Source organism: Cyprinus carpio, chromosome A15 (genome assembly GCF_018340385.1).
Source record: "Cyprinus carpio isolate SPL01 chromosome A15, ASM1834038v1, whole genome shotgun sequence".
In the NCBI taxonomy this organism is placed as follows: domain Eukaryota; kingdom Metazoa; phylum Chordata; class Actinopteri; order Cypriniformes; family Cyprinidae; genus Cyprinus; species Cyprinus carpio.
This window is the reverse complement of record NC_056586.1, coordinates 15,152,273-15,180,262: the sequence shown is the minus strand read 5'-3', so window position 1 is coordinate 15,180,262 and position 27,990 is coordinate 15,152,273. Positions and strand designations below refer to the sequence as shown.

The following is a 27,990-nucleotide window of genomic DNA, read 5'->3' as shown; positions in this document are numbered from 1 at the left end:
TTCACGCGCACTCAGTGCAAACATCTGCCCTCTCTGATGATCTGCAGGATACTTCAGCTCTCCAGCGCGCTCACTCTCCTCGCATCAAATCTCGGACCAGGGAGACATGACCCTCCGTTATATCGCGCTCTTGATCGCGGGACTGAGCGTCTTCACGTGCAAAAGTAAGTCAAAGTTTTAATTGAGCCTGACAGTTAACATTAATGAGAACGTTTTTCATGTATGTAATGCATTTTCATCATGAAGGCTGAACACAATTAATGCTGCATGTGGGGTGATGCAAGCTCAACTATTCAAATACTTAGTATGATTGTTATTAATTCTAATGAATTTAAAGCAAATTCACTTATGCTTCAGATCATAAAAAAGGTTATACGATAATTCAGTGATTATTATTATACTTCTTATGAATGTTAAGTTTGTAAAAAAAAATCTAAATTGAAAATAGTTTAATAAGTAAGTAATAATAATAATTAATAATACATTTAAAGATCATTCAATTCAAGTTAATTTAGCTTTTTGGCAACTTTTAATAGCTATAATTACTGTTGAAGATAATTACTTAGAAATGTTTAAATCAGCTATCTGAAAGCACAGTTCTTTTCATTTTCTGTTAATGTTATTCTGCATGTGGGTTGTTTTACCTTAAAATGTAGTTGAATACATTGTAGCTAACACTTTCATAATTCTGTAATTTTCAAAAAATATACTTTAATTTAGTAGACATGACACAAACAGTGTTATAAACACTGTAAAAAAATTTTTTTGAATTGTAAATAAAACAAAGATTATTGGAGTACGTTTTACAAAATTTACTAGCAAGTTTTGAGTGAAAATTGTTTCAACACCATGTATTTCAGTGTGGGTAAAACAACATTATTGTAGCATTATGTGTAAGCGAAGGAGCCTGCTGTGTGCTTATGTTCATTGTCAGGAGATGTTCATAACTGGAGGAGCTCCAGTCAGAACAGTGAAGGGAGTTGTGTTGAGGACACAGTAGCAGGTTTATCTTTCTCATCACAGACCACAGGACTGTGGTTAAATAACGTTAGTGTTTTTAAGACTGTTTACCACGAGATGATCTAATTTTTAAAGAAGCACTGGATCATAACTTGCAGATGTGTTTTGTAATCAATATGATGTACATTAGTGGCCTACTACTTTAGCACATTATTGTATAATAGAGGATCGACAAGGAAGGATCTGCTTCCCCACCAATGGCATTTTCTTTGTTCAGAATATATTCATATATAGTTTCCATTCACTCTTTAATCTCCACATCTGTGCTGAACTTCCTCACTGCTTCTTAATGTTTCCTTATTCTTTTGTATAATCATCCCCTCTTCTGTTGACCACCATTCATGCCTTTCCTCATTGTACTGACCTCCTATTTCAGCCCCCTGCTTTTCTCCTTCTCTTTTCTTGAACGCTTTTGGAGTTCTGACTCGATCTGTAGTAGCTCAGTACATCCTTCTTCCTTCCTGAGAACATGAGTTACACACTGCTCTGATAATTTCTGACTGTGCTTTATTTTACCGTATACAGAATTTAGGGTTTTAGTGTCTTTCTGAGTATATATCAAAAAGCCTTTGTTTTCATGATGCCTAGTCCATAGTTAGGACTATTTTAGAGTTGCTACTCCAAGTTGGCTGAATCCATCATTGAGCAGATTAAAAAATATAATGGATGAGATAAAATAGCATATATATTCAGAGATGTTCTCCTTCCCCACATTTGCATTTCTAAAGAGATTAATGACTACTTTGTATGAACATGTTCTCTACTCGTATATGGTTTGTGTTTGCTAGTGTTGTGCAGCTGTCTTGTTTTACTGTGACAGATTTAGTGGGTTTGAACATTGTCTGTGTGAAGAGCACGCTGTGAACAAAGCTTCTGTGAGTGGAGCCGCTTTTATGTGCATGGTATGAAGAACCTCTCTGAGTCACTGAAAGACTTACAACACTTGGATCTCAACATTGTAGCCGATAAAGCAAGAAATTGGCTTTCTGGACCCCATCTAATTAAGGGTTAAAGGCCATTTTCTATCTCAGGACTATGTCAGAGATGATGTGTGTTTACTCTTACAAAGGCATAGTCAAACAGTAAAGGTCTTTGTATGTAATTGTACATAATGTATATAATGAAGTAAGCTGAAATAGTCTTTAAAGTGTAGCCTATTAAAGTAGCTCCAAAACTAATTTATATAAAACAGCTGTGGCATTAGAGTTAGAATATGTTTAAATTGGTGTTATCTCCATCCTGTCTATGTCAATTCTCTTGAGATTTAAACTGATGCATTTATTTATGGTGGTGGTAGTAACATGAGAGTTGTGTTGCACTGCTTGGGAAGAAAAAGTTTCTTAGTACTGTATATATACTGTAAGTTTTTCTTTTTGTATATAAAATTTGAAATGGTGAAATAGAATCTACACTAAGAACACAAAAATATTTCTTTTTTTAATCATTGTTGAAAACAGTCGTGCTGCTTAATTTAATGAATGAATGAATTTTTTTTTTTTTTTTTTGGAAAACTGTGAAACATTTTTAAGGATTTTTTGATGAACAGAATGTTTCACAGTCTGTGAGTCTGAAAATAAACTGTGGCATAGGAATGACCACTTCAGATATGACCGCACCCTCTGTCTGAGCTTTTTGTGCTTGGATTCCTGGCTTAAAGTCACTTTTCCCTTTTCAGAATGAGCATACAGAACCAATCAGAAAGAATTGTTCCAATAGGCTGAAGCACATGTCAAGAGTGATAATTACTGCATGCTTTGCATTCAGTGTGTGCTACAGTGATTCTGCAGTGTTTGTTGTTGATGAGAGGCATTCTGGGTCTGAGCCCTGGTTTATTTGAGTGATGGATAGCAGCTGACCATCCATTAGTGTTCAATAACTGTGCACGACTGAGAGTCATTAACCCCTTCATACTGCTCTCTGTCTCCGCTCAGAGAGCATCTCCAGTGTGGCACTTTGCCACTCTGTTTCCAGGAATAATCCGAACGCTTATAATGCCTTTGGATATGCCTTGCCTTTTTGTTCAGTCCATATCAATCCTCTAAATATCTGTCCTTATGACAGAAGAAGAAACCTGCTTCTGCATATGATATTCTGTGTCTCTCAGTGTTGTATAAATATGTGTCTGTGCAGTGCAGTATTGTTGAGATTAGGCTGACGGAATCCAGATCTCTACTTGTGGAAAAAGCCCTGCACTCTTGTTAAACTATTGCTATAAATGTTAGGCGTGTTTTGCAGAAAAGTCATTATTGCATTAACAAGTTGCTTTCCCATTATTTTACTATTATTATGTTTTGATGAGGAGATGTCATTTATTAAATAATTTTTGTGTTATTTTATGTTATTATTTTCAGTTATATTTATGTTTAAATATCTATAATAGATACTAGTAAACCATCCATAGGTTGAATCCACTCAATCTCTTTGTCCAACAAATGGCAGGCATAGTATTCTGGAAACAATGTTTTAAGGGTCACTTGCTGTACTTCTGTCAAGAGCGTGGTTTATCTAAACACAGTAAGTGAGCAGACTTTATAAACTTTGCTATAGCTTTTCAGTCTTAATGTTTTTGTAAAAGCATGGTGCTCATCACTTCGCAAAAGTCTTGACCATTAATGTAATACTTTCATTTCCCAGAAAGAGCATAAAACTGCTTCAGAGGGAGTGAGTGCATACATATGACTGAGTGAGAGAGAGAACAAATCAAGATAACTGTGACTTTAAACTCCTGATAGTAGATGGAATTGAACTCTGTAAGTGACCAGTGAGATCAGAGGCTCCACAATTCCTTTGCAGCTGGATTTCTTAATGTTTGATTCCTTGCAGCTTAGTCATTTAAAAAAAAAAGTGTATGTATTTTTCCTGTTCGTATTCCTCCATTAGATATGGCCCAATTTATATTTCAAGCATGGCAAAAGTTTTTAATTTTAAAATAAGGAGTATGTTTAAAACTAATGGATATATTTAAATGGCACTGTAAGATTTAAAGCAAGTGTTAATGACACGTTGATCAAAAAAATCAGATATCGTTGGGGTTTTGGATATCATCATATGAGCTGTATGTGGAGGATTTTCCAGAATTAAATATTATCATTAGCTGTATTCTTAATAAATTGCCAGTTTGCTAAGAAAAATAAACTTTATTCAAGTTATATTCTTTAAAACAAATATTTATGCAGCTGATCTTTCAAATTCTGATCTTGTTTTAAGGATGTTTAGACAGCTTTACTCAAAAACAAGACAACAATTTTTAAGAGAGAGAGAGAGAAGAGAGAGAAAACTGATTAAGAGATTTGTTTGCAGTGCAGCTAAAGCTGTTTAATGTCACCAAACCTGACTTCAGATCTCTGTACAAGTTCTCACAGTGCTTTCTGTCTTCTGCACATGGGTCCCAGCAAACAGCTGCCCACACCTGGCATTCAAACAGTCACAGAACATGCTCAAGTTCAGGTTTCAGACAGCAAGTCCAGCCCACCCCCACAACACAGCTCTCCTGCTGGGTCACAGCAGTGAGCCACATGATTCACTCTGATTGCTCAAACACAGAGTCTTCCTGTGAGTGGCTGTGATATTACCTTTTATGACCACCACATACTGTTTGGTACAGTCAACTTTTGGGAATGTGGCTGATAATTACTATGAATGGTCACGCTCATTATACATAGCTCTGGATCACATAATCTACAGAGGGTAGTCCTGTAATAGAGACTGTCGATCAGTGTCTACATAGATGAAACTCATAATTCATAGAACAGTTTTCATTATGGATTATTAGAAAATAGCTCTCATTAGTGGAGTTATATTTTTCACATTTTCAGAGTAGCGTCGTAATGTCCCGCTGTAACGTCACCTCTTTTTTAGTAGTTTTAGCCTATAACTAGTAGCCTATAAAGTAACTGTAATCAAAGAAACCAAAACTGTGACGTTAGATATAGAAATATCGTTTTTGACAAGTGGTAACTTTGTGGCAGCACTGAAATATTTTGTGGTGGAAGAGGAGGCTACTTGTGGGCTGGAAAAGGAGGCCTCCTGTGCAGTTTGTGTGACGGTAAACCTCTATTTGTTTGCATTTGAGATCTTTAGAACAGGCTGCAGTTTTAGCCCTGGATTTCAACATTAAGGTGCTGCATTTTAGGAACTAATTAACTACCAATGAATCTGTGAAGTTTTGCAAGGTTTATTTATCAATAGTTAGATTCTGTGAACAATTTTGAAGAAGTTTGGGGTCTGAAAGTAAGATATTTATTTATATATTTTACAGGTTTTGAAAGAAGTGTATTATGCTCACCATGGCTGCATTTATTTGATCCAGAATGCTGTAAATACTGTAATATTCTGAAATATTATTACAATTTAGAATAGCAGTTTTTATTTTATATATTATACAGTGTAATGTATTCCTGTGATGGTAAAGCTGAAATTTCAGCTGCCATTACTCCAGTCTTTATCTTTATGTGTTATCAATGTTGAAAAAAGTTGTAATGTTTAATATTTTTGTGGAAACCATGATACTTTTTTTCAGGATTTTTTGATGAGTGGAAAGTTCAAAATAACAGTAAAAAATTAATGAATGAATGCTATAAATGGATTATATAAATGCATTCTTACTTGTTTTGTTATAAACATTGTATACAGTTTTGTTCTATTAATCATTTTAGTGCATGATAAACAAATAATTAATCTATAGGCTGTAAATTGTCTCAGACTTTGTTCATCACACTCTTACTTTGCATTAATGGTAACCTGACTGAAGACAGATGAAAGACAGGTACCTTCTGTAATTTCTGTCTCTGAACCTGAACACACTTACCGTCTCTTTCAAACAATCACTGAGAACAAAAGCACTTAAAATCAATTTTAAAGATTGGAGGGTTAAAGAAGCAACTTGTTCCATCTGCAAACCTTTCTTAAAGGGATAGTCACTCACATATTAAAAGTATGTCCTCATGTTGTTTTGAACTTGTATGATTTAATCTGTGGGAAATGAGGAGTTTAGCAGAATGTCCGAGCTGATGTCTTCCATGCGAGTTGATGGTATTCATGGCCTGTTAAGCTCTAAAAAGCAAAAAGCACCTTTAAATCATGATACGACTCTATATTGCACTATATTCCAAGTCTTCTGAGCAGATTGGATATTCTCCTTTGTGACCCACAAAAGGCAGAATGTCATATGGGTTTTGAAAAATAGCAAATGACAAAAAAGTCAATAGGATTCAGTTCAAAAATAATTCCCCATTTGATTCGTCCTCCAGAACATTTGCTTACTTTGGGGACAAGAGATGTATAATGGTTAGAGGAAACAGTATTGTGAAGACAGAAGTCTTTAATTTACAAAAGTCGCTTGGGCCTGCAGACCTTTCCGCTGGGAACACAGGAGGCCTGAATGCGGCTCTTGTTCTGGAGGTCTGGAGGCTGCATCGAGGCCTCAGAGGAACCGCACTCTGCTCAGCTCTGGCCATGTGCCACAGTCTAACTGCTTCTAACATGCTGCAACCCCTGTCTACTTTAACTCAATAAGAACAAATCATGTTAAACTACAACATTCTGCTAAAGTACATCTAAATGTGCAATATGTATAATGTTGTGTACGAGTATAAAAAGAATCTGAATGCTTATGTGCTGTGGGAAAAATCAGTTTACAGTTGTTCTGTTTGTTAGACTTACACAATGAATGGGTTTACAGTTCATGGGTCTGAAGTGGTTTGTCATTTTAAAGGGATCTAAGTTGTATTATTAATCAAGTTACATCAATATAAAATTTGCACATGTGGGATATTTCACGCCACTTTAGGTTGGTGGTTTGACACTTGTGGGTGGTGTAGTACTGCAGGACATGATACGTCATGTAGTTGTACATCAGTCTTGAGTTTGTTTAGAGTTCATTTCAGAATATTTTGTTGGCAAGTAATATTTTAAAATGTGTACTTTAGAAATCTAAATATTTTTAGGGCACTGCCGAATGGTTTTAAACAGAACCGCAGTGCAGTTTTGCAGAACATCAGTTTGTCAGCATACAAATCCTGAGCCCAAACTATTTTTATGTTTGTAAATCATTTTCTGTTGAATTTGCTGTCTAATGCCACTTAGAATCACTGCAAGCTTGGAACCAGATTTTAACAGCCTTGGCTTAATGCTCAATAGAAAGGCCGCATGGCAGCAGTTAAGTTAACTGGCATTGTGATTGGCCTCATTTTTGTGGTTTTCTGAAACTATTTAGCATTTATGTGCTCTTAAAATAAAGCTCTGGATCATCTTGTGCAGGAGATTGGGGTGGAAATTATGAGTTGTGGATGGTAAGGCCAGAGGGTGGTTGTCCTCTGAATGGAGATTGTGTCTTTCAATAGCCCTTAAAATGTGAAACACACACAACTGGATGTTTAATTACAGATAATCACATGGCAATGAATCTGGAATTAAAGCCCCTTTCAAAACCTTGAGAGCTGCCTTGTAAGGAGCCTTGTAAGTGTTCAAGCTAGAAAGCCCAACATAAGTAAGCAACAATACTGTGTGAGAGACTCTACTTTTAGTTTCCATAGTTTGACATTAGAATGAATGTTGCTAAACTAACAGTAGATAGTAGAGTAAAAATAAAAATACAGAAATATTGGGTAAAATTATCAATTTTAATTATACAGAAACATTTTAAGCAAGAACCACATAGGACAAGTGGTTTGAAAGATAAATGGTTGGATGGATGAAACTTTTTATCAGTAGGCCTACTTGTCAGTATGGAATGAAAAAAAAATATATAAACCACAATTATGACACTTTGTCAGTAATCCATTCTCTGAGCTTATTGCAATGCATTTTGGAATTGGCTTCTGTATAATGGATGTGTGATATGCTAAACTGATGTCCATACTGTTCTTTTTAGTTTTTACTTTGAATCCACTTTTTATGCCTTATTTTTAGTCAGGCCATAGACCTCCTGATTAAGTATTAAGCTGCTGATTCAATATGTATTGGATTTTGTTTTATTATTATTTTATCATGCATTCAGCATTAGTACATTTTGACAAATGGGTAGGGAAATATGTTACAAATCACAAACTGATAGATTAATTGAGTCTTGATTATTAATGAAAGTCATGATTATTTACTAAAATAAAACACCATGTCATGCCTGTGCGACTGTGTTCAAAAACAGTTTCTTAAAAACCAACAGTTTTTTGGTTAAGCCTAAAGTTGACCACTGTCAGATCGCTCAAACAGAACAATGGTTTAGAGCCACAGTGTTTACACTCTTCTGGGAAATCAGCCTATGAATGGCTTAATTATAGTTGTGCCTCACATTAAACTGCTTAGGAGAAAGTGTTTTAAAGGCCATAGCAGTTCTGACATCACCTTGATTAAAGACTGAAATTCTTTTGAATTAAGTTTTTATTTGATTAGACCAAAGACAGATAAACAAATTTGTAAGATGTGGAGATGGCAGTGGTTAAAAACAGACAGATAAGGAGGAAATCAGGCTCAAATACCTTCATAATGCCAACATGAAAAACTCTCTTTTTTGAAACAGATCCCTGTCTGTCTCTGACAGCAGGCCAAATATAAGTCAGAAGTGTTGATTTATTTTCTGTGGCTTGCTGTTATAATGAGAAATCCTGCTGTTTTACTAATATGGTCACATCTGTGATCACTATGCAGCTTTCAGTCTATGAACATTAGCATAATTATATGCTAGCATATAAAAAAAAAAAACATCCAACCTCATAACCTCTGTCACACAGACCCCTCCGTGTTCTCAGCTCATGGATTCATGACCTAAAAAATTTTGTCTTTCATCTTCATATATCATGATCTGGTGCAGGCATGCCTAATCTCTGAAGAATGGTGCCTCCTTTCCCACTTGCGACTGAAATGGACACTTGTGGGGTTAGTGGCTGATGAAAGAGCGTGAACTGTGGAGTGTTAGGATTGTGGGACAGAGGGTGCTCCATAATGGTCATCTTATCCCAGCCATCATGTGGCCAAAGATGCCAGGCATTCCTCAGAGACTTTCCTCACGGTTTCCCTGTTCCCTCAACTAGAGTCTTGTGTGTCCCTTCTTCATTCTGGACTTTTGCCATGAGTGTAAGTCTTCTCCAGCAATACATACTACCACAAATCCCTCTAGATGGTTCTTTACACAACATATCAAATCCCCGTCCACTGGCACCTTCTCACCTTCTTTGCTGTAGACCTAAAACCATTGACATGCTTTCTGAAATTCACAGTTGGCTTAGATGTTCCTGCAACTCATTTCAATTCACAGTAAGTTTTTCTATAAATAAACATTATCATTATTCTGCAGGGATGCGTTAAATTGACCAGTAATAACAGTAAAGACGTTTATAATGTTACAAAAGATTTATATTTCAAATAAATGCTGATCTTTTGAAATTTCTATTCATTAAAGAATCTTTAAAAAAAGTATCACAGTTTCCACAAAAAAATATCTAGCAGCAGAATTGTTTTCAACTCCGATAAGAAATCATTCTTGAGCAGCAAATCAGCATATTAGGATGATAGATGAAGAATCATGGGACACTGAAGACTGGAGTAATGACTGTTTAAAATTTAGCAAATGATATGCTTGCATATGATTTTTTCTGTGCAACAAAATGCAGTTTCATTTTATTTAGAAACTATTCCATCATCTGTCATTCTGGGTGGGCAAATGCCACTCTGGCCATTGTGTAACTCAGCCCCAGCTCACGTTACCCAATTTGTTAGAGCCAAGCAGCTGAAATGTCTTTGTGGCACTGCTATAAATTTGAGTTTACTGGTTTAAGTAGCTTAGAGGCAGATTTTTAATAGTTACTATTTCTTTAAGAAATACTTTTTTGTCAATATAATAATAAATGCACTGCAAACATGCAAACCTCTGTGAATCAGTGTGCATTTTTTTAAGATAAAAACTCTTCAGTTCAAACATTCATGTCTGTTTTTGATTGTGGACTTCCTTCCGTCTTGTTGTAGCCCCCGGGGACCTTTTACATGCACAGGCTCATGCTTTGAACCCCTTTAGCTATTAGCTAGTGAACAGGGATAGACGTTCCTCAGGAAGCTGATGTTGACAAGAAAAAGCGGCTTCTTCTCTTCCTTCATTTATGCAAATTAATAATTTATGGTGTTTCCTGAAACACCAATCTCTGCTGATCACAGATTTCTTAGAAGCCTTTTACGGCCTGCATGAAAGTCTCTTCCTCAGGCAAAACACAACAGGAATGTGCTTTTTGAATCAATGAACTGTTTGAGATTTATCTTGGCATGTAAATGTGAAATGTAATCTTGAAATGTAATCAGTTTCTGATTCAGAGAGTGATGTAATGAATGAACCCTCTCACCATTTCCACTTTGAGAGATTTGTAAAGATCTAGTGACAGTGTAATGAGTTTTGTGGAACAAATTATCAATGATTTATAATTTTCGGACATTATGCTTTTCTACTGAGGATGGTTTGGCAAGAGCTCATAGTTATTCTTCTGATACTGCACTGCTGCATTAAAATGGCTCACCAATACTTGACTCTCCAGTAGCAAACTGAGGTTTCTGTGCTTACACAAATGTGGTCTAATAGATCACAATTAGGACATACAAAAATGTTTCTTACATCTGTATATACAGAATGGGTGTTTCTTTTGACCCAGTGGACTTTTAGAAAATAAACTGTCTTAAAAAAAACTTTCCACACTTTGACTAGTTTATTTAATGTGTCCATTAGCAGAAGGATCTTTTTATTTTTTGGAAAGAAATGAAAATTCCCACCACAGTGTCATTTCCACCACATCTCCTATTATGTGTTGTGTTCTAACAAGTCTCATATTTATTATCAAGCTCTTTGCTGACGCTGTTGTCTCCTTTTTAGCCAGAACTTTGGCTAACGTTCTGGCAAGGTTCTCTCAAACACTCTTCTAGTAACGTTAATAGGACATTTGTTCAGGTATAATGACGCTCTCAAATTCCTTTTAAAACTGATTCATTTTAAAACTTTAAGATAGAGCGTCTGGGTTGAGGGTAAAACAATAACATGTCTGCATAAAAGCATTTGATAAGCATATAATGAAGTCATGATAAAAACATGGTTTTAATAAAAATAGTTTTGATGAAAATCAAATGCTGGGACATAACATTTCTTGAAAGAAGAGTACATACATGTCTATTTTCTTTCCAAAGGGTCTCACTAGTTTTTAAGTAAGATGATCCTGATGTGTTTTATAACTCAAGAGAATAGTTCTGTGAGTTTTCTCCCAGTCAGACCAGTTCTCTCTGTGATATCCTGTTTAGATAATTCTGACCTTCAGAATATGAGACTTCCACTTTTTCTGTCATCACAAGATTCCATTTCTGGATATTAAAAGATGTTTAACTTAAAAGTTTTTTTATCTTTGAACAAAAGGTGTATTTAATAGCTGTCCCACATATTAAATCCCGCTCCTTTGGCACACTGGGAGGCTTGTGATGCAGAATCCAACATCATGCCACTTTCTAGGAATGGAATGGGTTGCTCTTTAGTGCTCTGTCACATTGGGTTACTGGTTATCTTTAGAGCTTAGATCTGTTTAACCATTGAGAGATCTCCATCGCATCCCATACTTCTCAGGGCAAGTTATCACAATCAGTGCAGAATAAATAATGTTTAACGTGCTGCTTGTTCCCATCCCCCAGAAATCAGTAGCTATTTTTGCTGCCATTTTAGCATGATTTTTTTCCCGAGACGTGGGAAAAAGGGACAAAGCGGAAGTGGATGTTCATGGGAGGATGTTTGTGGAAAAGTCCACAGAGATCACTGCTAATACACTCCAGAGATGAAGTCCACTTGTTATGATTGTTGAGTTTTTATGTGTGTGTGTATGTGTTTGTAAGCTCAGTCAGATGCTTTTAGTAAACTAACCAAGACTAAGTGGACAGTTTATCATTCTAAATCTCGGAGGTTGTTGCGGGGGGCGACAGGCTGACGTGCCATGTTGTAGGTCGCTGGTGTGTGTGACACTCTGGGAGCGTGAGACAGAGTTTAACAGCTGCGTTTGTATGTATTATCTCTCCACTTGAGAGGAATAATAAAACACAGTCAATGTTACAGTACAGTACAGCTTAGTCACTGTAAGATTTTGGGCTTATAAATAGTGTTTATGTTCTCATTACTTTAACTTCACCATAAAACTGCTGCAAAGATCTTGCAAAAACTTTAAAGCTTTATATCACATTTGGCTCAGTCTGTATTCTTAAGGCCTTCCAACAGTCTGCCTGTGTCATTCAGCAGCCCAGGCTGAAGTACATTAAAGCCTTTTAAAAGAAACTCTGAACCTCAGGTCAAGGCAATAATTAGCTGGGATGAAGTGCCTGCCGTTGTGCTTTAATAAGGAGTCCTACTCATCTTCATAGCACACCTGCTGTCTCGTTACTCTGTTGTTTGACAGACAGCATACTGAGATGTCTGTGTTACTGGTGAAGATGTACTGTATATACGTAGACTGACTTTCATGCACATGATAAAAGGCTTTGAGGCTGCTTTTAAGACTCTTCCTAGAGATAAGCTCAGTTTTGCAAGGCTAGCCCAAATGCAGGATCCATGAATTTAAATTAGCAAAGGTTGTCTGATTCAGAATGAATGAATCTCAAATTATTGAATGTTGAATTCAGACTAGAATTAGTGCATCTCAAATGACTGAATGTTGAAAGGTGTCTGGGATGGTTTGCAATTTCTAATGTGCATTTTTTTTTTGGATAATATTGTTAACAAGCTCTATTAGATGGCTCTGTGGAATACTTGATTTTGATTGGTCAGTAGCGATATTCAGAGGTATGTTATCCCTCAGTAACAACCGGTAAAAGCTGATAACACAGGCTCATCTGGGTAACTGAAGTCGGTGCTATACACATGCTAGGAATAGGATTTCTTTGGAAGCTTTGTGTTTGTTTAGCTAATAAAAAAAAACCTCAAATCAATATTATTCAATTATGTCATCCTGGTATCACGGATTCACTACAAACGCAGCTGCTGCCTTTTTGCGATGAGTGTTTTATACACTGTATTAGATTATAGAAGATAACTAACAAACTGGTAAGATTTTAAAACGGTTTCATCTTAAATCAATATCTTTTTTTATTATATGTTGCTGCTATTGCATCGGCTTACTTTGAAGTGCTGTATTTTTAGTGTCTTTAGGCCATTGCATGTACACATTGACATGATACGGAACATTTTCATAGTGTGAACCACACCTAATACACTGCTGTTTTATCTGTTCTTAGCGTTATAAAGCAAGACATGTCAGTTAACCCTTGTATTTGCTCCATGAAGTGATGTACAAATAAATATTCTCTATTAAGTAGGCTTGCTGTAGGCACAGTCATTCTCCTGTCTGTTGTCCCATAACAGAAGTCATCACCCTTGGCAGCAGAATCTCAACTAGTACAAGATAATCTGCTGGGCCAAATAAACAACCATAATAAAACAACTTGTGCAGCATTAGGTATAAACAAACATCTGTGTGATTTGTAAAGAAAACTAAATTCATCAGAGGATGTGGTAACTTATACTGCAGAGGTGCTGTAGGCCGTCAGTGTTTGTTTATGCTGTAACTCTGTGGAACGTCCTATAAATAAAGCATGTGATGATTGATATAGTGGCTCCAGTACTTCATTTTCACTATGCAGCTGTGAGAGTTTTGTATGCTTATGAATAAAGTCAAATGAACAATGGGAGCTTGACCTGCATCTGGAATCCACAGGAGACAATTGAAAATCAGGTGCATTATCCATTAACAGTATTAACAATGACCATTTATAGGTCCTTATATGGTTGCACTGGAGATGAGGGTTGTGAAGATCATAGGGATCATGGAATCTGGAGAATGGAGTTAGACCCCCAGCCTGGGGGGATTTTCTCTGTTAAAAATTTAATGTTTGGGAAGAAAGCAACCAGTTATTTCCCATTTCTAGGCCCAGTTGTGCTTGGCTGGCCTCAAAGGCTGTTATAATAGAGATTTCTATAAGATTGCAGACTTCAGCTCATTATGACTGGCACATACTAGAATATGACATCTTTGAGTGTGTAAGTGTGCTTCTCATACATGCTGGACTGTTGAATTGTCACAAAAGGGAATTATCATTATATTCTGGGAATATCAGTTTACAGTTTTTTAATACTGTAAATTATATGTTGATTTTACTTCTAAAAATGATACAATTAACAGCATTTTATTGTAAAATTACATTAAATGGTTAGTTAGTTTTTCCATGACTTTTTACAATATATATCAGTTAGAATTACACTCATTGTTTACAGTGCATTAGATATATGAAGAATACTGAAGCCAAAAAATTTTTTTATGCCATGGCCAATAACTGATAAATACCAATTTTAAAATGTCATATTAACAATAAAATCATTTAAATGCTACAAGTGAATTTATCACAACATTATACTGTACAGTATGAAAAATGGATATTCATTTTGAGATTTAGTGAACATTACATTACTAGTGTTTTTAAAGATGGATTGTAATCGAGTGTTTAGATGATGGCAAAGATGATCTAAATGTAAAAACAGAAGAAAAGAGCCTGAACAATTAAGTGTCCAATATCGACCAAATTCAGCGGATAATATGGTACCAAGATATTGTGCATAGAAAAGAAAATAGAGATTTCCCCTTGTTGTGTATCAGTGTATCTGCATGCATGCAAACGCACACGTGTGTAATTGTACCAAGACATTCTTAGCATCTGTAACTTCCTGGTGGCAGATGTTCACCTACTGTGCAGCCAGGATTTCATGGGGTGATTTCTGTTGTCTGAAGAAAAATGAATTCTTTAATTTGGGACTTGCTCTCATTTTCTTCTCAGTTGTGCTATTTTTGTTGTCGACTTTGTGTGAGGTTAAAAAGGCGGAACAGCTGCTTAGTATTTGGCTAATCTGGGACTCAGACATGTCTCACAGCTTTACTGGGAAATGTGTAAACCTTGAGTTGTGTCTTCCCGCTCAAAGTCTTCTGTTTGAAACCCTGGCAAAAACTTGGCTTCATTGTTCAGACGTCCAGGTTTTGTCCAGCACTGCTGCTCTGAAAGAGAGCTTATATTAGAAGCCTACTTAATAGACTGATGACACAGAACAACCCATGTGGTTATCTTCACTCCAGACTGTGGAGACACCAAACTGTCAACAGTGGCTCATGGGCACATTATAAGCTCTCGCTTCCTCTTTTGGCCATTCTTTGTCATTCATTGTCTGAGAGCTTTTCCATGCCTAAAAAGAGTGACATGCTGTGTGTCTGAGTCTCTTAACTATAATTGAAGCTTGTTATGAAGTTTTGCATGGATGCTGCTATGGCATGTTGGCAGACTTTCATTTATCTGCAGATCTTTCTTAGTTGTGCAAGATATTAGAGTTTACTGTTATTCTATCTTATCTGTTTCATTACATATCTGTAATGTGTGAGGTATCAAGGGAAATTCAATACAATACCATGCAAAGTTTTTTTTTTTTTTTGGAAAGTATCTTATTCTCACCAAAGCTACATTTATTTGATCAGAAATATAGTAAAAAAGGGTAATATTGTGAACTTTTATTACAATTTAAAATAACTTTTTTCTATTTGAATGTTTTTTAAATTGTAATTTACTCCTATGATGGCAAAGTTGAATTTTTAGCATCATTACTCCAGAATGATCCTTCAGAAATCCCTCTAATATGCTAAATTGCTGCTCAAGAAAGATTTCTAATTATCATCGGTGTTGAAAACAGTTGTGCTGCTTAATATTTTTGTGAAAACTGTAATACATTGTTTTTCAGGATTCTTTGATGAATAGAAAGTTCAAAAGAACAGCATTTATATGAAACAGAAATATTTTCTAACATTACAAATGCCTGTAGTATTTAAATGAAACATTTCTAACATGCTTAATATTAATTTCTTAAACCTACATATATAAACAGCAATCTGTTCAACAAGGGCAATATTTTATTTGTGTGAGACACTCAAAAGAGGGCACAGCATTAGCATGCTAACTAAATCACCACTTTGAAAATAGTTCGAAATCAAAGTTATCAAAGATTCATTTAATTTTGTTTAAAAAAATAAGATGATTTTTCACCACATGAGTCTTCAGAAACTTTAGAGACAAGGCATTATATATATCTTGGTCCTTCCTTTCGTACTCAGCAAACAAGGTGAATGTTTGATGGCAACAACAAAGAACGTCAGTCTTACGCTAATGCCGCTAATGCACAGGAAATGCCTTTGTTGGGGAAACTAATCAGATTTCTGTAATGTGAAAGCATCCCCCATACTCAATTATCCCCTTGTAGTGCCCACAGGACCACATAGAGGCCAGAAAGGCCATTTACAATATATTTGAAAGGTTGCTGAGGAGCACTGGTGCAAAATCAATGGGAAATGTGAATCTAGATTATACACCCTCTCTGTGAAATGTGTCTATTTTCCTTATAGAACAAACAAACAGCATGCCAGAATGACAGCAGATGGATGTTTTTGTCGTGTCTTGTAGTGAATAGTTTCAGCCTCCTCTTGATTCACAGAGCTTTAAGGGAGAGAACAGCTAATTTCTGGCAAACAGTAGGTCACTTATTCTCTAGATAAATCGAGTCTTTCTTCCTTCTGAGATGTGACATGCAGGAATGCTACACATGAATTTGGACATGGGTGGGCTCAGTGAATTCCACTCATAATATCTTCTCACTCAAGTGCTTTGCTCCCACTAGATCGGGCATTTGACATGGGAACATGGGTGGTCAGAAGTGGTCTTCCCCATGCCCTATTTCCTGTTAAGGGGTCACTCCATTCAAAGGATATTAGGAAGGTGCTTAGGGAATAGGCAATACAAAATCTGTCCAGCAAATGTGGACCGTTTTACTGCCGCTCTATGACATAATAGTGTGGCAAAACCCCGGGAGGTTAACAATTTGACTTGACTTTGTCAGTATAAATTTAAGGTCGACTGACATATCTGTGTGTGTTGATGTGTTTTCAGCATGGGCTGTGGTGGATGTGAGCATGGAAGACTGGGTGGATGTATCTTTAAAAGGCCAGGCTGAGATCCCCTGTATCTACACTCTGAAGGAACCAGCCAAGATGATAGTCTGGTTTACGGTGAGAAACAGGCATATTCAAACTTGACATTATTTTCATTTACAAATATCAGCTAAATAGGTAATTATTATAAATAATGGCTGGTTTTACATTTCACCCCCAAAATCAGTTGATCTATTAAGAAATAAAGCTAAGAAAATAAAACACACTAATACACAAATTAAATATAATTTTTAATTAAAATTAGCTTAAGATCAGTATAACAAATACTGCACTGTATATTGTAGTTTACTAATTAAAAACTATTATATGTATTTACAATAAATACTTAGTGTAAAATAAGTACTTATAGGAGAAAGGAGTGTTTAAATAAATTTAATATAAGTAAAAGTAAGTTTCAGTAGAATTTCAATAGAATGTACACTACCATTCAGTCTCTAATGCTCACAAAGGCTGCATTTACTGTATTTGATCAAAACTACCGCAAATAAAAAAAATACATAAAAAAAAAAACTTTGAAAAATAGTATTACCATTTACAAATAACTTTTTTATTTTAATATATTTTAAAATGAAAATATTCCTGTGATGGTAAAGTCATTACTCCAGTCTTCAGTGTCACATGATCCTTCAGAAATAATTCTAATATGCTGATTTGATCAAGAAACATTTATTATTATTATCATCAGTGTTGTACTATGGCACTTTATGGAAAACATACTTTTTTCAGGATTATTTGATAAATATAAAGTTAAAAACAGCATTTATTTTGAAATATAAACCTTTTCTAATATACTTTAAATGTTTTTAACTGTCACTTTTGATAAATTCATTGCAAACTTACTGAATGAAAGTATTAATTTCTTTAAAAAATCTCAACATCCCCATACCTTTGAAGGGTAGTTTACAAATCTGGTCTTACAATAAATGTTGAAATCTGAACATCTGCATTTTTGACTTTGTACAGAAATTGCCAGGCAGGGACCAAAGCAGGAGGAGAATCTACTACTATGATGGTCAGAAAACGGTCATTGAAGAGGGCAGTGAATACGTCGGGCGGATCAAAGTCACACACTCTCATGAACCACAGAACGCACGCGGAAGTGCCATTCTGATCATCGACAATGTGCAACTGAGTGACCAGAGGGAGTACATCTGCACCGTGTATAATGTGTCGACAGACAGTGGTGAAGGACGCACTCGTCTCCAAATATTCAGTAAGACAAAACAAACTTTTCCCACCTGTTTTAGAAGAGCCTTTGCAGACTGGGAGATCATAATAATATGCCTCTTGACCTATAGCGAGCTTCATGCTAACACCAAACCTCTCTGTCCTTTAGACTCACCATCTCTACCTGTGATTGAAGGTATGCACACAGGGATTTCTGTTACGGTGGAGGAGCCATCAAAGGTAGAGCTAAAAAAAAATCACTTTATGTAAATTTTATGAACTTTGCATAATTATGGTGTTTTCACTCAGGTTGCACAGTGTAAAGTGGACGATGGATATCCCAGACCCAACATCACATGGTACAAGGGCAGATTCCCTCTCCAGCAATCAGAAGGTGGTAATACAGGACAATTAAGTGAACTTTCTTCTAAACAAAATGTAATTTTATTTGACAATGTCAAAAAACATCTGCATCCCCTTTAGAGGTAAAGACTATGGAGTTAGTGACAACCAAACCGAACGGCCTGTTTACAGTCCACAGTGACCTGTACATTAAGGTTGAGAAGACAGATGAAGATGCCCTTTTCTACTGTGAGGTCAAGTACTTTGTCCCTGGTGGAGTAAGAATGACAGAGACCAAAAAAATCAACATCACAGTTCACTGTGAGTCAACATCCTTTTAGCCTATATTTGCTATTAACGCATAGTTCACCCCAAAAATTAAAATAGTCATCATTTTCTCATTCTCGTGTCATCTAAATCTCCATGACTGACTTTCTTTTTTGGACTGATTGATTTTTGAGTGTACAGTGCTCCGTGCTGCCATCTGTTGGATCCACAGAGCACAACAGTGTCTTACCATTTCATTTCATTTTTCAGACCCTACAACAGAAGTAACACTGTCCGTAAATCCACATGATAGGCTAATAAAAGAAGGTGACACTGTGAAGATCCGATGTGTGGGAAATGGAAAACCTCCGCCCATTTTTTCTTTCACACATAATGGGGTAATATTGCTGAAATCACTGCCTTCATTATGTTCATAATGTCTGCTTAACTAAATACATGTTTACTAACCACATAACTAATATTATCTTATAGGTGTATATTATTAGCCATATGGACATTACTTTGACACACTCATATCTGACTGATAACGAAATACTTTCTGATTGTAACATTTTCTGTGAAGCTTGCTTTGAAACAATATGTATTGTAAAAAGCGCTATGCAAATGAACTTGAATTGAATGTCAGCTGTTCTGAAATCTCTGAAGCATGTGAAAAATATTCATTAGATCATGTAGTTCTAATTATTCTCATTTTCTTTCCAGGATGAGTTGAGCTCAGATGAGGAAATGCTGCTTCTGGATAATGTCAGTCGATCAAACAGCGGGACGTATGTGTGCCAGTCATTTGACTTAGACACAGGAACTTCTTTTGAGGACTCCATCAATATCACAGTGCACTGTAAGAGCAATGGCAGATGTTGCTGAGATGATGTCAGCTTTATGGTGGCTAACACCATTTTTCATTTTTCTTTCTTTTTTTAGATCTGGATCATATTGTGGTGACACCAGAGGAGACAGTTCTGGACCAGGGGGATGATCTCACCTTAACCTGCAACGCCTTGTCTTCTTTACCCACACAGACAGCATGGTATAAGGTACAACAATAAGATGCAGTCAAAACTGATGGTGACACCACGCTGACCTGTAGTTGAGGTTATCACCTTTTCCATATAGATAAAATAAAATAAAATAAAATAAATAAGTAAAATATATTTCAAAATATACAGAGAAAAAAAGTTTTTTTTGCTAAATATTTCTAAAAAAAATGTCTATGTACATTAGTTTTTATATATCTGGCAATATATTTGATCAATTTTTGTATATTAATATATATATATATATATATATATATATATATATATATATATATATAGAGAGAGAGAGAGAGAGAGAGAGAGAGAGAGAGAGAGAGAGAGAGAGAGTCCTGTAATTTCCGTTATTACAGTTTTACTATGCGAAGTGATATGGAACTGTAATGCGGTCAGGAGAGCTGCCTGGAACTACGTTCGCCGTGCGTTTCCCAGAAAATAATTGCACACCTCAGAATGTTGGTCAGCCAATCAGATTCAAGCATTCAACAGCCCCGTAGTATAAGTGAACATATAGCGCATTTGAAAATTCAGCAAGGAACTTTACAATGTTCCAAGAAATAAATAAATAATCAATAATCAGTATTATTAATAAATCATTATAAATCTAGTTTTGATCTCTAGCAGGCTGTTCCATCCACAGTTTACATTTTCTTTCATTTTCTTGCCTCTAAAATGCATTTTGAGATATAGTTTGGTATATGAAGGTGGGAACTAAATATATTTCAATTTCAAACATGTATTTCATATTATATTTGATTCTCTGCTTAAAACATATAGTTAGCATTTATTTAAAACACATTTTGTTTATTAATACTTTTTTTTGCTGCATGGGTTAGTATGCTCTCTTATGCTCACCAAGGCTGCATATATTTGATCAAAAATACAGTAAAAACAGTATAAAATTGTGAAATATTAATTTTCAGAAGAAATTAAAACAATTGTGATGCTTGATATTTTTGTGGAAACTGATACTTTTGTTCAGGATTCTTTGATAATTAGGAAGGTCAAAAGGACAGATTTTATTTGACATGGAAATCTTTGGTCACATTATAAACGTCTTTACTGTAAGTTTTGATACATTTATGGGTCTTTGCTGAATGAAAGTATTGATTTCTGGAAAATTGTACTGGCCCTAAACTTTTGAAAGGAAATATTAGACTATGTTCTTAGATCAATAGTTAGAGATCAATAACCTGAGACCCAGATCAAGAGTTTTAAACCCAAATAAGACCCAAATATTGACCAATAGCACGTTTATGTGGTCTCATAAGAGCTCAAGACCAAGGCCCAACATTAAAACTACAAAATATAAATAATATCCAACACAAATAGAATTAATCTGCTTGTTAAACCGAGCTCTTGAAATACTCAAGAATGTAAATTGACCTATCTGACTTGTGTTTCACCTCAGCATGACATGCAGCTGGTGGAGCGGCATGTTTTGGAATTAAATAATGCCTCCTATGACACTGCTGGGATGTATATGTGTAAAGTGACAGTCCCGTCCCTGCCTGACCTACAAGAACTAAAGTCTGTGCAAGTCAGTGTGCGAGGTGAGTCTTTGCCTACATTGTGACGACCGAATGTCCATACAGGGAAAGTAAAACCTGGTTTAGATTAATAAACAAACTAAATAATATCTTAATTAAAGTTTAAAAATATTAGCTCAGTATATAAAACATCACCAATATTATAGAAAAACAAATAAATGTCTAAGTGTCTTGATGACTTAACATCTAAACCTGCTTTAGGGAAACCTAAGCTCACAGTGGAGATGGCAGCGGATCCAGTGAATAAGGCTGACCGCTCCGTTAACCTGACCTGCCATGCAGAAGGCTACCCATCCCCCACCATCACCTGGACCCTCTCTGACCAATGGGTATCCTTATACCATTCTGATTCTGACCAATCAGGAACCATCACACAGTCACAAAGATCTTCTGCTAGTAAATTAATGGGAGGTTTATGGTTGATTAGAAGTTCAGGCTTGTAATTTGATAAGAATGTTGCAAAGATGAGGTGATTCAAGAAACCTCTGGCGTAAATCATGATGTGCAGTTGTGAGTTACATTATTCTAGATTAATGGAATCCTGTCAGTTTTATGGACTCTTTAAAACTGATATTACCATGACAAAATATATATAGACTGGGCAGCCTGTCCCTGTGCCAGAAGTGGAGAGCCAGAAGACGGACACTGGTGTTCTCAGCATGATCTCTGTGAGGGCCACGTCTAAACTCACAGTTAATTGCAGCGCTGCCAATGAGTTTGGGACAGTAAATGTTTCTCACAAGATTGAAGCATGTGAGTTTTTATTTTTAAGATTGTAAGAAGTTCACAGTTCTTTGATATCGGTTAATGGTTACAGTTAAACAATGAAATATTTCTATATATTCATTTATACATTTTTATGACAACTAATTGTCTTTTTTTTTTTTATCAACAATCCCACTGCAGTTCTTATACTAACCCCAGTTTGGGAAACCCTGGGATAATGTAATGTTTTATGCACTTCATGATATTGATATGAAATAATGTAATATATTTTCTTTCTCTTTGCTTTTTTATCTCAATATTGTACATTTAATGGTAAGTTTAAAACAAGTTAGGTAAAAAGTAATCTAAAAAGTAATCAGAATACATTACCTAAAATGAGTAACCAAGATTATGTTACTAACTATAATTTAAATTATGTACTGTAATCTGTAATCAGTAACAGACAACAATTTGTAAGTTATCTACCCAGCACTGTTGGTATCATTAACATTTTTTTAAGTATTATTATTATTATTATTATATTTTTTTTTTTTACAGAATTTATTAATCTAGGTTAATTCACTTGATCAATATTTTGACAATCTTTTGTTAAAATATTTTTATAAAAATATTATACTAATATTAATTATTCTTATGATTAATTTAAATAAAATATTATCTTTAAATTATTATTATTAAAATATTATATTAATATTCATTCTTATCAATTTAAATAAAATAATGTATTTAAATTAAAATAATTGTTTTCTATTTTAATTTATTTTAAATGTAATTTATTCTTGTGATGGCAAAGCTGAATTTTCAGCAGTCATTACTCGAGTCTTCAGTGTCACATGATCCTTCAGAAATCATTGTAATTGCTGAACTGGTGCTCAAGAAACATTTCTTATTATTATGAGTTGAAAACAGTTGTGCTGCTTAATATTTTTGTGGAAAACGTTAGTCCCACAAAAAATTATTAAGGATATGTTTTTAGGATTCTTTAATGAATAGAAAGTTCAGAAGAGCAGCATGTATTTGAATTAGCCTTTGCATAAAAGTCTTTACTGTCACTTTAATGCAATTCTATGCATCTTTTTAGTCATCCTTTTAAATGGTAGTGTACAAATTAACATTACCAATTATCATTGTTAGCCTAACATATACAACCTAAATTATGAGGTGTCAGCCAGTTATCACAGCATAAGTCCATTTCACAGCATAATGCCATTTTAATTTTAATATGCTAAAAAAAAAAAAATTCTTTCTGTTAAGAATGTATTAGTATATAAATGAACATTAACCACAACTAATACATTCTGTAAAAGTGTTGTCCATTGTGATCAATGACAAAATCTTAATTTTGGGGTGGATATCCCTTTAACTAATACAGTTAAATTTTGCAAATACAATCTTATTCTATACCAATTCTTCTTGTGTAGCTGCACGTGTGAAAACAACTACAACCCAAGCCACCAGCACTAAAGGTATGTTTCTGAAGCTTTCACCCAAAAATATTTGCATATTTTTTCCTTCCGTCAATGCAGTGACTGTTTTTCCAGCAAATCACTGTATTTTGATAGAACACATGTTTGAGATTTGATGACAGAAAGCAGTGTCGCCCTTACGGAAGAAAAATATATGGGAATATACTGCAAAATGATGTGATATATTGCATAATATATTTCCATATATGAGAAACTAGTGCTTATATTTTTCAATATACTGCAATATATGTATATATATATATATATATATATATTAATATATTTCCATATACTGCAATATATATATATATATATATATATGCATATATAGCGGTATGGCTATATATTGATACATATAAAAATATTTAGAAATAAAGACAAAAATAGCATTACATGTAATATTCATAAAGTTTTATCCTTTATTGTGCACATATATTGTGCATACATGTTCCCATGTAAATGTGAATGTATGTACACCTAGAATGAGTTACAGCAGATTTCTAGTTCCCAGTATGCTTTGCTTCTGACTGTAAAAGGAGAGTAAATCTTAGAAATTGAGTTATTTCATGTGTTTTGCTCAGTATTAATATAGGGGGAGATAGTTAGTCAGTGTTTGATGTTGTATTATTTTGGAAATTAAAAGGGTTTCTGGTATGTCTGAGTTTTATATTAATCATTCATAATTCACAAGGTAATATAGTTTATTTGAGTAAGGGTCTGAAACAGTCATCTGAGAGGGCTGATGTGGTGTTGTATATTTATTGTGGAGGTGCAATCAAAAGCAGTGTGTGTTTGAACACAAAGCAGTTTTACTGTAACAGAAGGCAGCGGTTGATGGTGAAAATGCTCTCATGTGGTCTCCGGACTCTCGTTTGTGCAAAGGCTGACTTCACATCAGATCTGACTGCATGTGACCTCATGTGACCAAAGTGCTTGACATCAGGGCAAATGAGGCAAAGCAGCCACTCTTACCTTGGGATATCAGCTGACCTTTCCGTTCCTTATTATGGCGGTTTTCAGAGCCCTTATATCTGATACTGTTTATGGCTATAGTCAGGAAAAAAACAGAGTTATAAGAGCAAATTTAGCTCGTCTCAGTGTCAGCGGTTGCTTACAGCATCATGTTCCAACCAGACACAACACAAAATAATGTGTCTGTTAAAATATTGTAGCTGAAAATATACTTTTTAATGAAGTAATTTACTTGATTCAAACATGAAATATTTTAAAATGTTATTAATATATTTAATTGGAATATTTATTATAATTATTATTTTTATTTTTAAATTAATAATTAAATATTATACTATTTTTTTTCTACCCCAAATTATAGAATAATTGACTTGATATATAAATTATTTTTATTTTTTATTACTATAAGTTGGTATATATCAAAATTGAAAAATTAAATAATAATATTTATCAAATAAGAATATTAATAAATATTAAAATAACACACAAATATATATATATATATATATATATATTTTTTTTTTTTTTTTTTAGAAAATAGTGCCTTACAATTAGAAATGAAATGATCCCCCCCCCACACACATACACAAAACTATATCCAGATTTGATTTTCATTTACTACTTTTAAAAATAATTTATTTTTTTTTCTTTAAATTTTTCCTTATAGACCCTCTAGCACTCCCTTAAGATCCCTACACCACTGTTGAACCCCACTGCTATTACAAGAAGCAGAGAGATGCTAAAATGTCCAAGTTATGGCAATAACTTCCTCACAGGTTCTGGGACAGCGGTTCCCATGATTTAACTAAAGAAAAGCACCGTGTGAGATAAAGTGATGTATGAATATAACTGCTGTTTGGTAACTCGAACCCTTGTCGTCACAGGAACAAGATTAACCACTTCACCAAAACAACCACATACAGGTTTGTATTGCGAGACAAATAGCAGCCTGACCTCTCATCCTCCACCACATAAGCACCCTTACTCAGGCTGTGTAAAAACATAATTTCTTATGCTAATCTTCACTTTAACCGAACTGTGAGCATCTTTTTGGAATGAATGATTCCAGAATGCTTTGCTTTCTATATCACTGCCCCTACAACGTATCACGCATCATCACTGCTTTTCTTCAATCAGCACTCTCAGAATGCACTTTACGGACAGCTCTTTTGGAAATGAATTGTTATAGTAAGGCTTTGTATTTCAGTCAGACATATAGGACACATTCACCCAAAGTATGTCTTTCAGGCTTTACTTTAGGTGCGCGCTTTTCCTTCATCTGTCAGTGTACTAACTTCAGCCTGCATTTCTCCTCTTACCGCAGGAAGTGGCAGCGGAGTCATCATAGCGGTCATGATCATCTGCCTGCTCCTTATAGCCATACTGGGCAGCATGCTTTACTTCCTCTACAAGAAAGGAAAGCTCCCCTGTGGACGGTCAGGAAAGCAAGATTTGTACGTGTTTTTGTTTATGAAAAAATACATATTATATTAAGTATAATTAACATAGGCTTAATTAACATTAAATGAATAGTTACCCAAAAATGAAAATTACCCCATGATTTACTTAACCTCAAGCCATCCTAGGTGTATATGACTTTCTTCTTTCAGATGAATACAATCAGTTACATTAAAAATATCCTGGATTTTCCAAGCTTTATAAAGGCAGTGAATGGTAGTCAAGATTTTGAAGCCCAAAAAATTACATCCATCCATCATAAACAGTACTCCACACAGCTCCAGGGGATTAATAAAGGCCTTCTTAAGTGAAGAGATGCGTTTGTGTAAGAAAAATATCCATATATATAAAACTTTATGATGGATGGATGCACTTTTTTGGGCTTTAAAATTTCGACCACCATTCACTGTCATTATAAAGCTTGGAAGAGCCGGCACATTTTTTAATATAACTCTGATACGCAAGGTGTATATGACTTAGGATGGCTTGAGGGTGAGCAAATCATGGGGTAATTTTCATTTTTGGGTGAACTATCCCTTTAACCTGCTGTATTTTTCGATAGTAAATTATTTCTATCCCATATTGATATATAGAAAATATTAGGAAAAGCAATTTATAAGAATATTTGGAAAGGCAGTTTATAAGAAATATGCAATTTGTTGGTTTATTTAATTATTTGGTGCTTTGGTAACTTTAAATCAGTGTTAATATATATATATATATATTATTTAAAAAAAAAAAATTCAATACACCCTCATGATACAAAGCACTGATATATTATGTTGTTTTCGTTCTCCAGCACGAAGGAAAAGGCCAGTAAGGATGATATTGTGATGGAGATGAAAAGCGGTAAATCTGAAGAGGCGGTGCTTCTACAAGGAGTAAATGGAGACAGAAAGTCCCCCACTGAATAGGCCATTACTTCTGAACAAAGATTCGCATTATTAGCTCTTCTACAGTCAACTGAACTCAAATTCAATCAGGACCCAAGATTTGTAAGGCTGACACTTACAGTGCCACGGAAACCTGATGATATTTTTTTAATTAGAGTCAAAGACTGAAAACTCCATGCACATGCGGAGAGAGGCAAGCCTCTGTCCTACAGCATCCGTCTCAGGGTGAATCCCAATCTGAGTGCTCAAAGACCTCACAACACCTCCACATCTTCCCCAAAAAAGTCCACTTGAATTCACTTTTTTTTTTGCCCATGTTTTATATTTGACCTGCTATATTCTGATTCAAAATATAGGAAGATGATCCAAAAAGTACTCGACTCCAGTATTTACAAATTGTATATAAATATGAAATACTGTATATATTTAGCTATTTAAAATGCCTGAGACAATTGAAAGGTTGCGCTTGAGAATCTTTTTGATAATGCAAGTCCCTTTGTTGAGGAGCATGTGAAGAGTGCCGAAGTCTCATTATTTGCTATGTGCTGTCAATGTGTCTTATTTGAACATGCTCTCACCTCTGCCGCACCATAGTCCATGCACTGAACCATCTTTACCACTGTAAACATTCATCTGTCCTGTGGATCAGCGCTGAAACTGCCCAATGATAAAGCTTGAGGGCTATTTCTATACAATTAATTTGTCAGGGAAAGTCTCTGACATGGTTGACCTTTTATCCAAATACTGTATGGAAGCACAATGTTAGGATCATGTCATGTCTCTTGTGTTTTTATCTTTATTTTTCTTAGTTATATTCAATTAAGTTACTTACGTTCACTGCGAGGGATGAGCGTGTGTGTTACATTCATGTCAAAGTTTGAGTGGAAGTGTTCTGTAGCGCTCAGCTGTATTTTTTGTTTAACTGCCATTACCTGCTGTCCTCACCTTGCACTGAATGTAAATAATAAAGACATACATGACCAACCTTCCCATTTTTAAATTTTAGAGGGATTATTAAAATGCATGTGGAAGTCTACATTCAT

At 35.0% G+C, this 27,990-nt stretch overlaps 1 protein-coding gene across 2 annotated transcripts; it reads left to right on the top strand.

Annotated features, from left to right (window-relative positions):
- Positions 1 to 8: 8 nt before the first annotated feature.
- LOC109103194 (cell surface glycoprotein MUC18-like) lies at positions 9 to 27,931 on the top strand. Of its 2 annotated transcripts, XM_019116562.2 has the most exons (16): positions 9 to 164; positions 16,993 to 17,111; positions 18,018 to 18,267; positions 18,391 to 18,461; positions 18,531 to 18,615; positions 18,705 to 18,884; positions 19,101 to 19,228; positions 19,554 to 19,689; positions 19,773 to 19,885; positions 21,294 to 21,435; positions 21,634 to 21,761; positions 22,029 to 22,185; positions 23,580 to 23,624; positions 25,481 to 25,519; positions 25,921 to 26,050; positions 26,854 to 27,931. In XM_019116562.2, the coding sequence occupies exons 1-16, from the start codon at positions 107 to 109 to the stop codon at positions 26,966 to 26,968; spliced, it is 1,896 nt and encodes a 631-aa protein (XP_018972107.2). In that variant the 5' UTR covers positions 9 to 106; the 3' UTR covers positions 26,969 to 27,931. The 2 variants fall into 2 exon arrangements, with proteins under 2 accessions (XP_018972107.2, XP_042627088.1); XM_042771154.1 differs by lacking the exon at positions 25,481 to 25,519.
- The last annotated feature ends 59 nt before the right edge of the window (positions 27,932 to 27,990 follow it).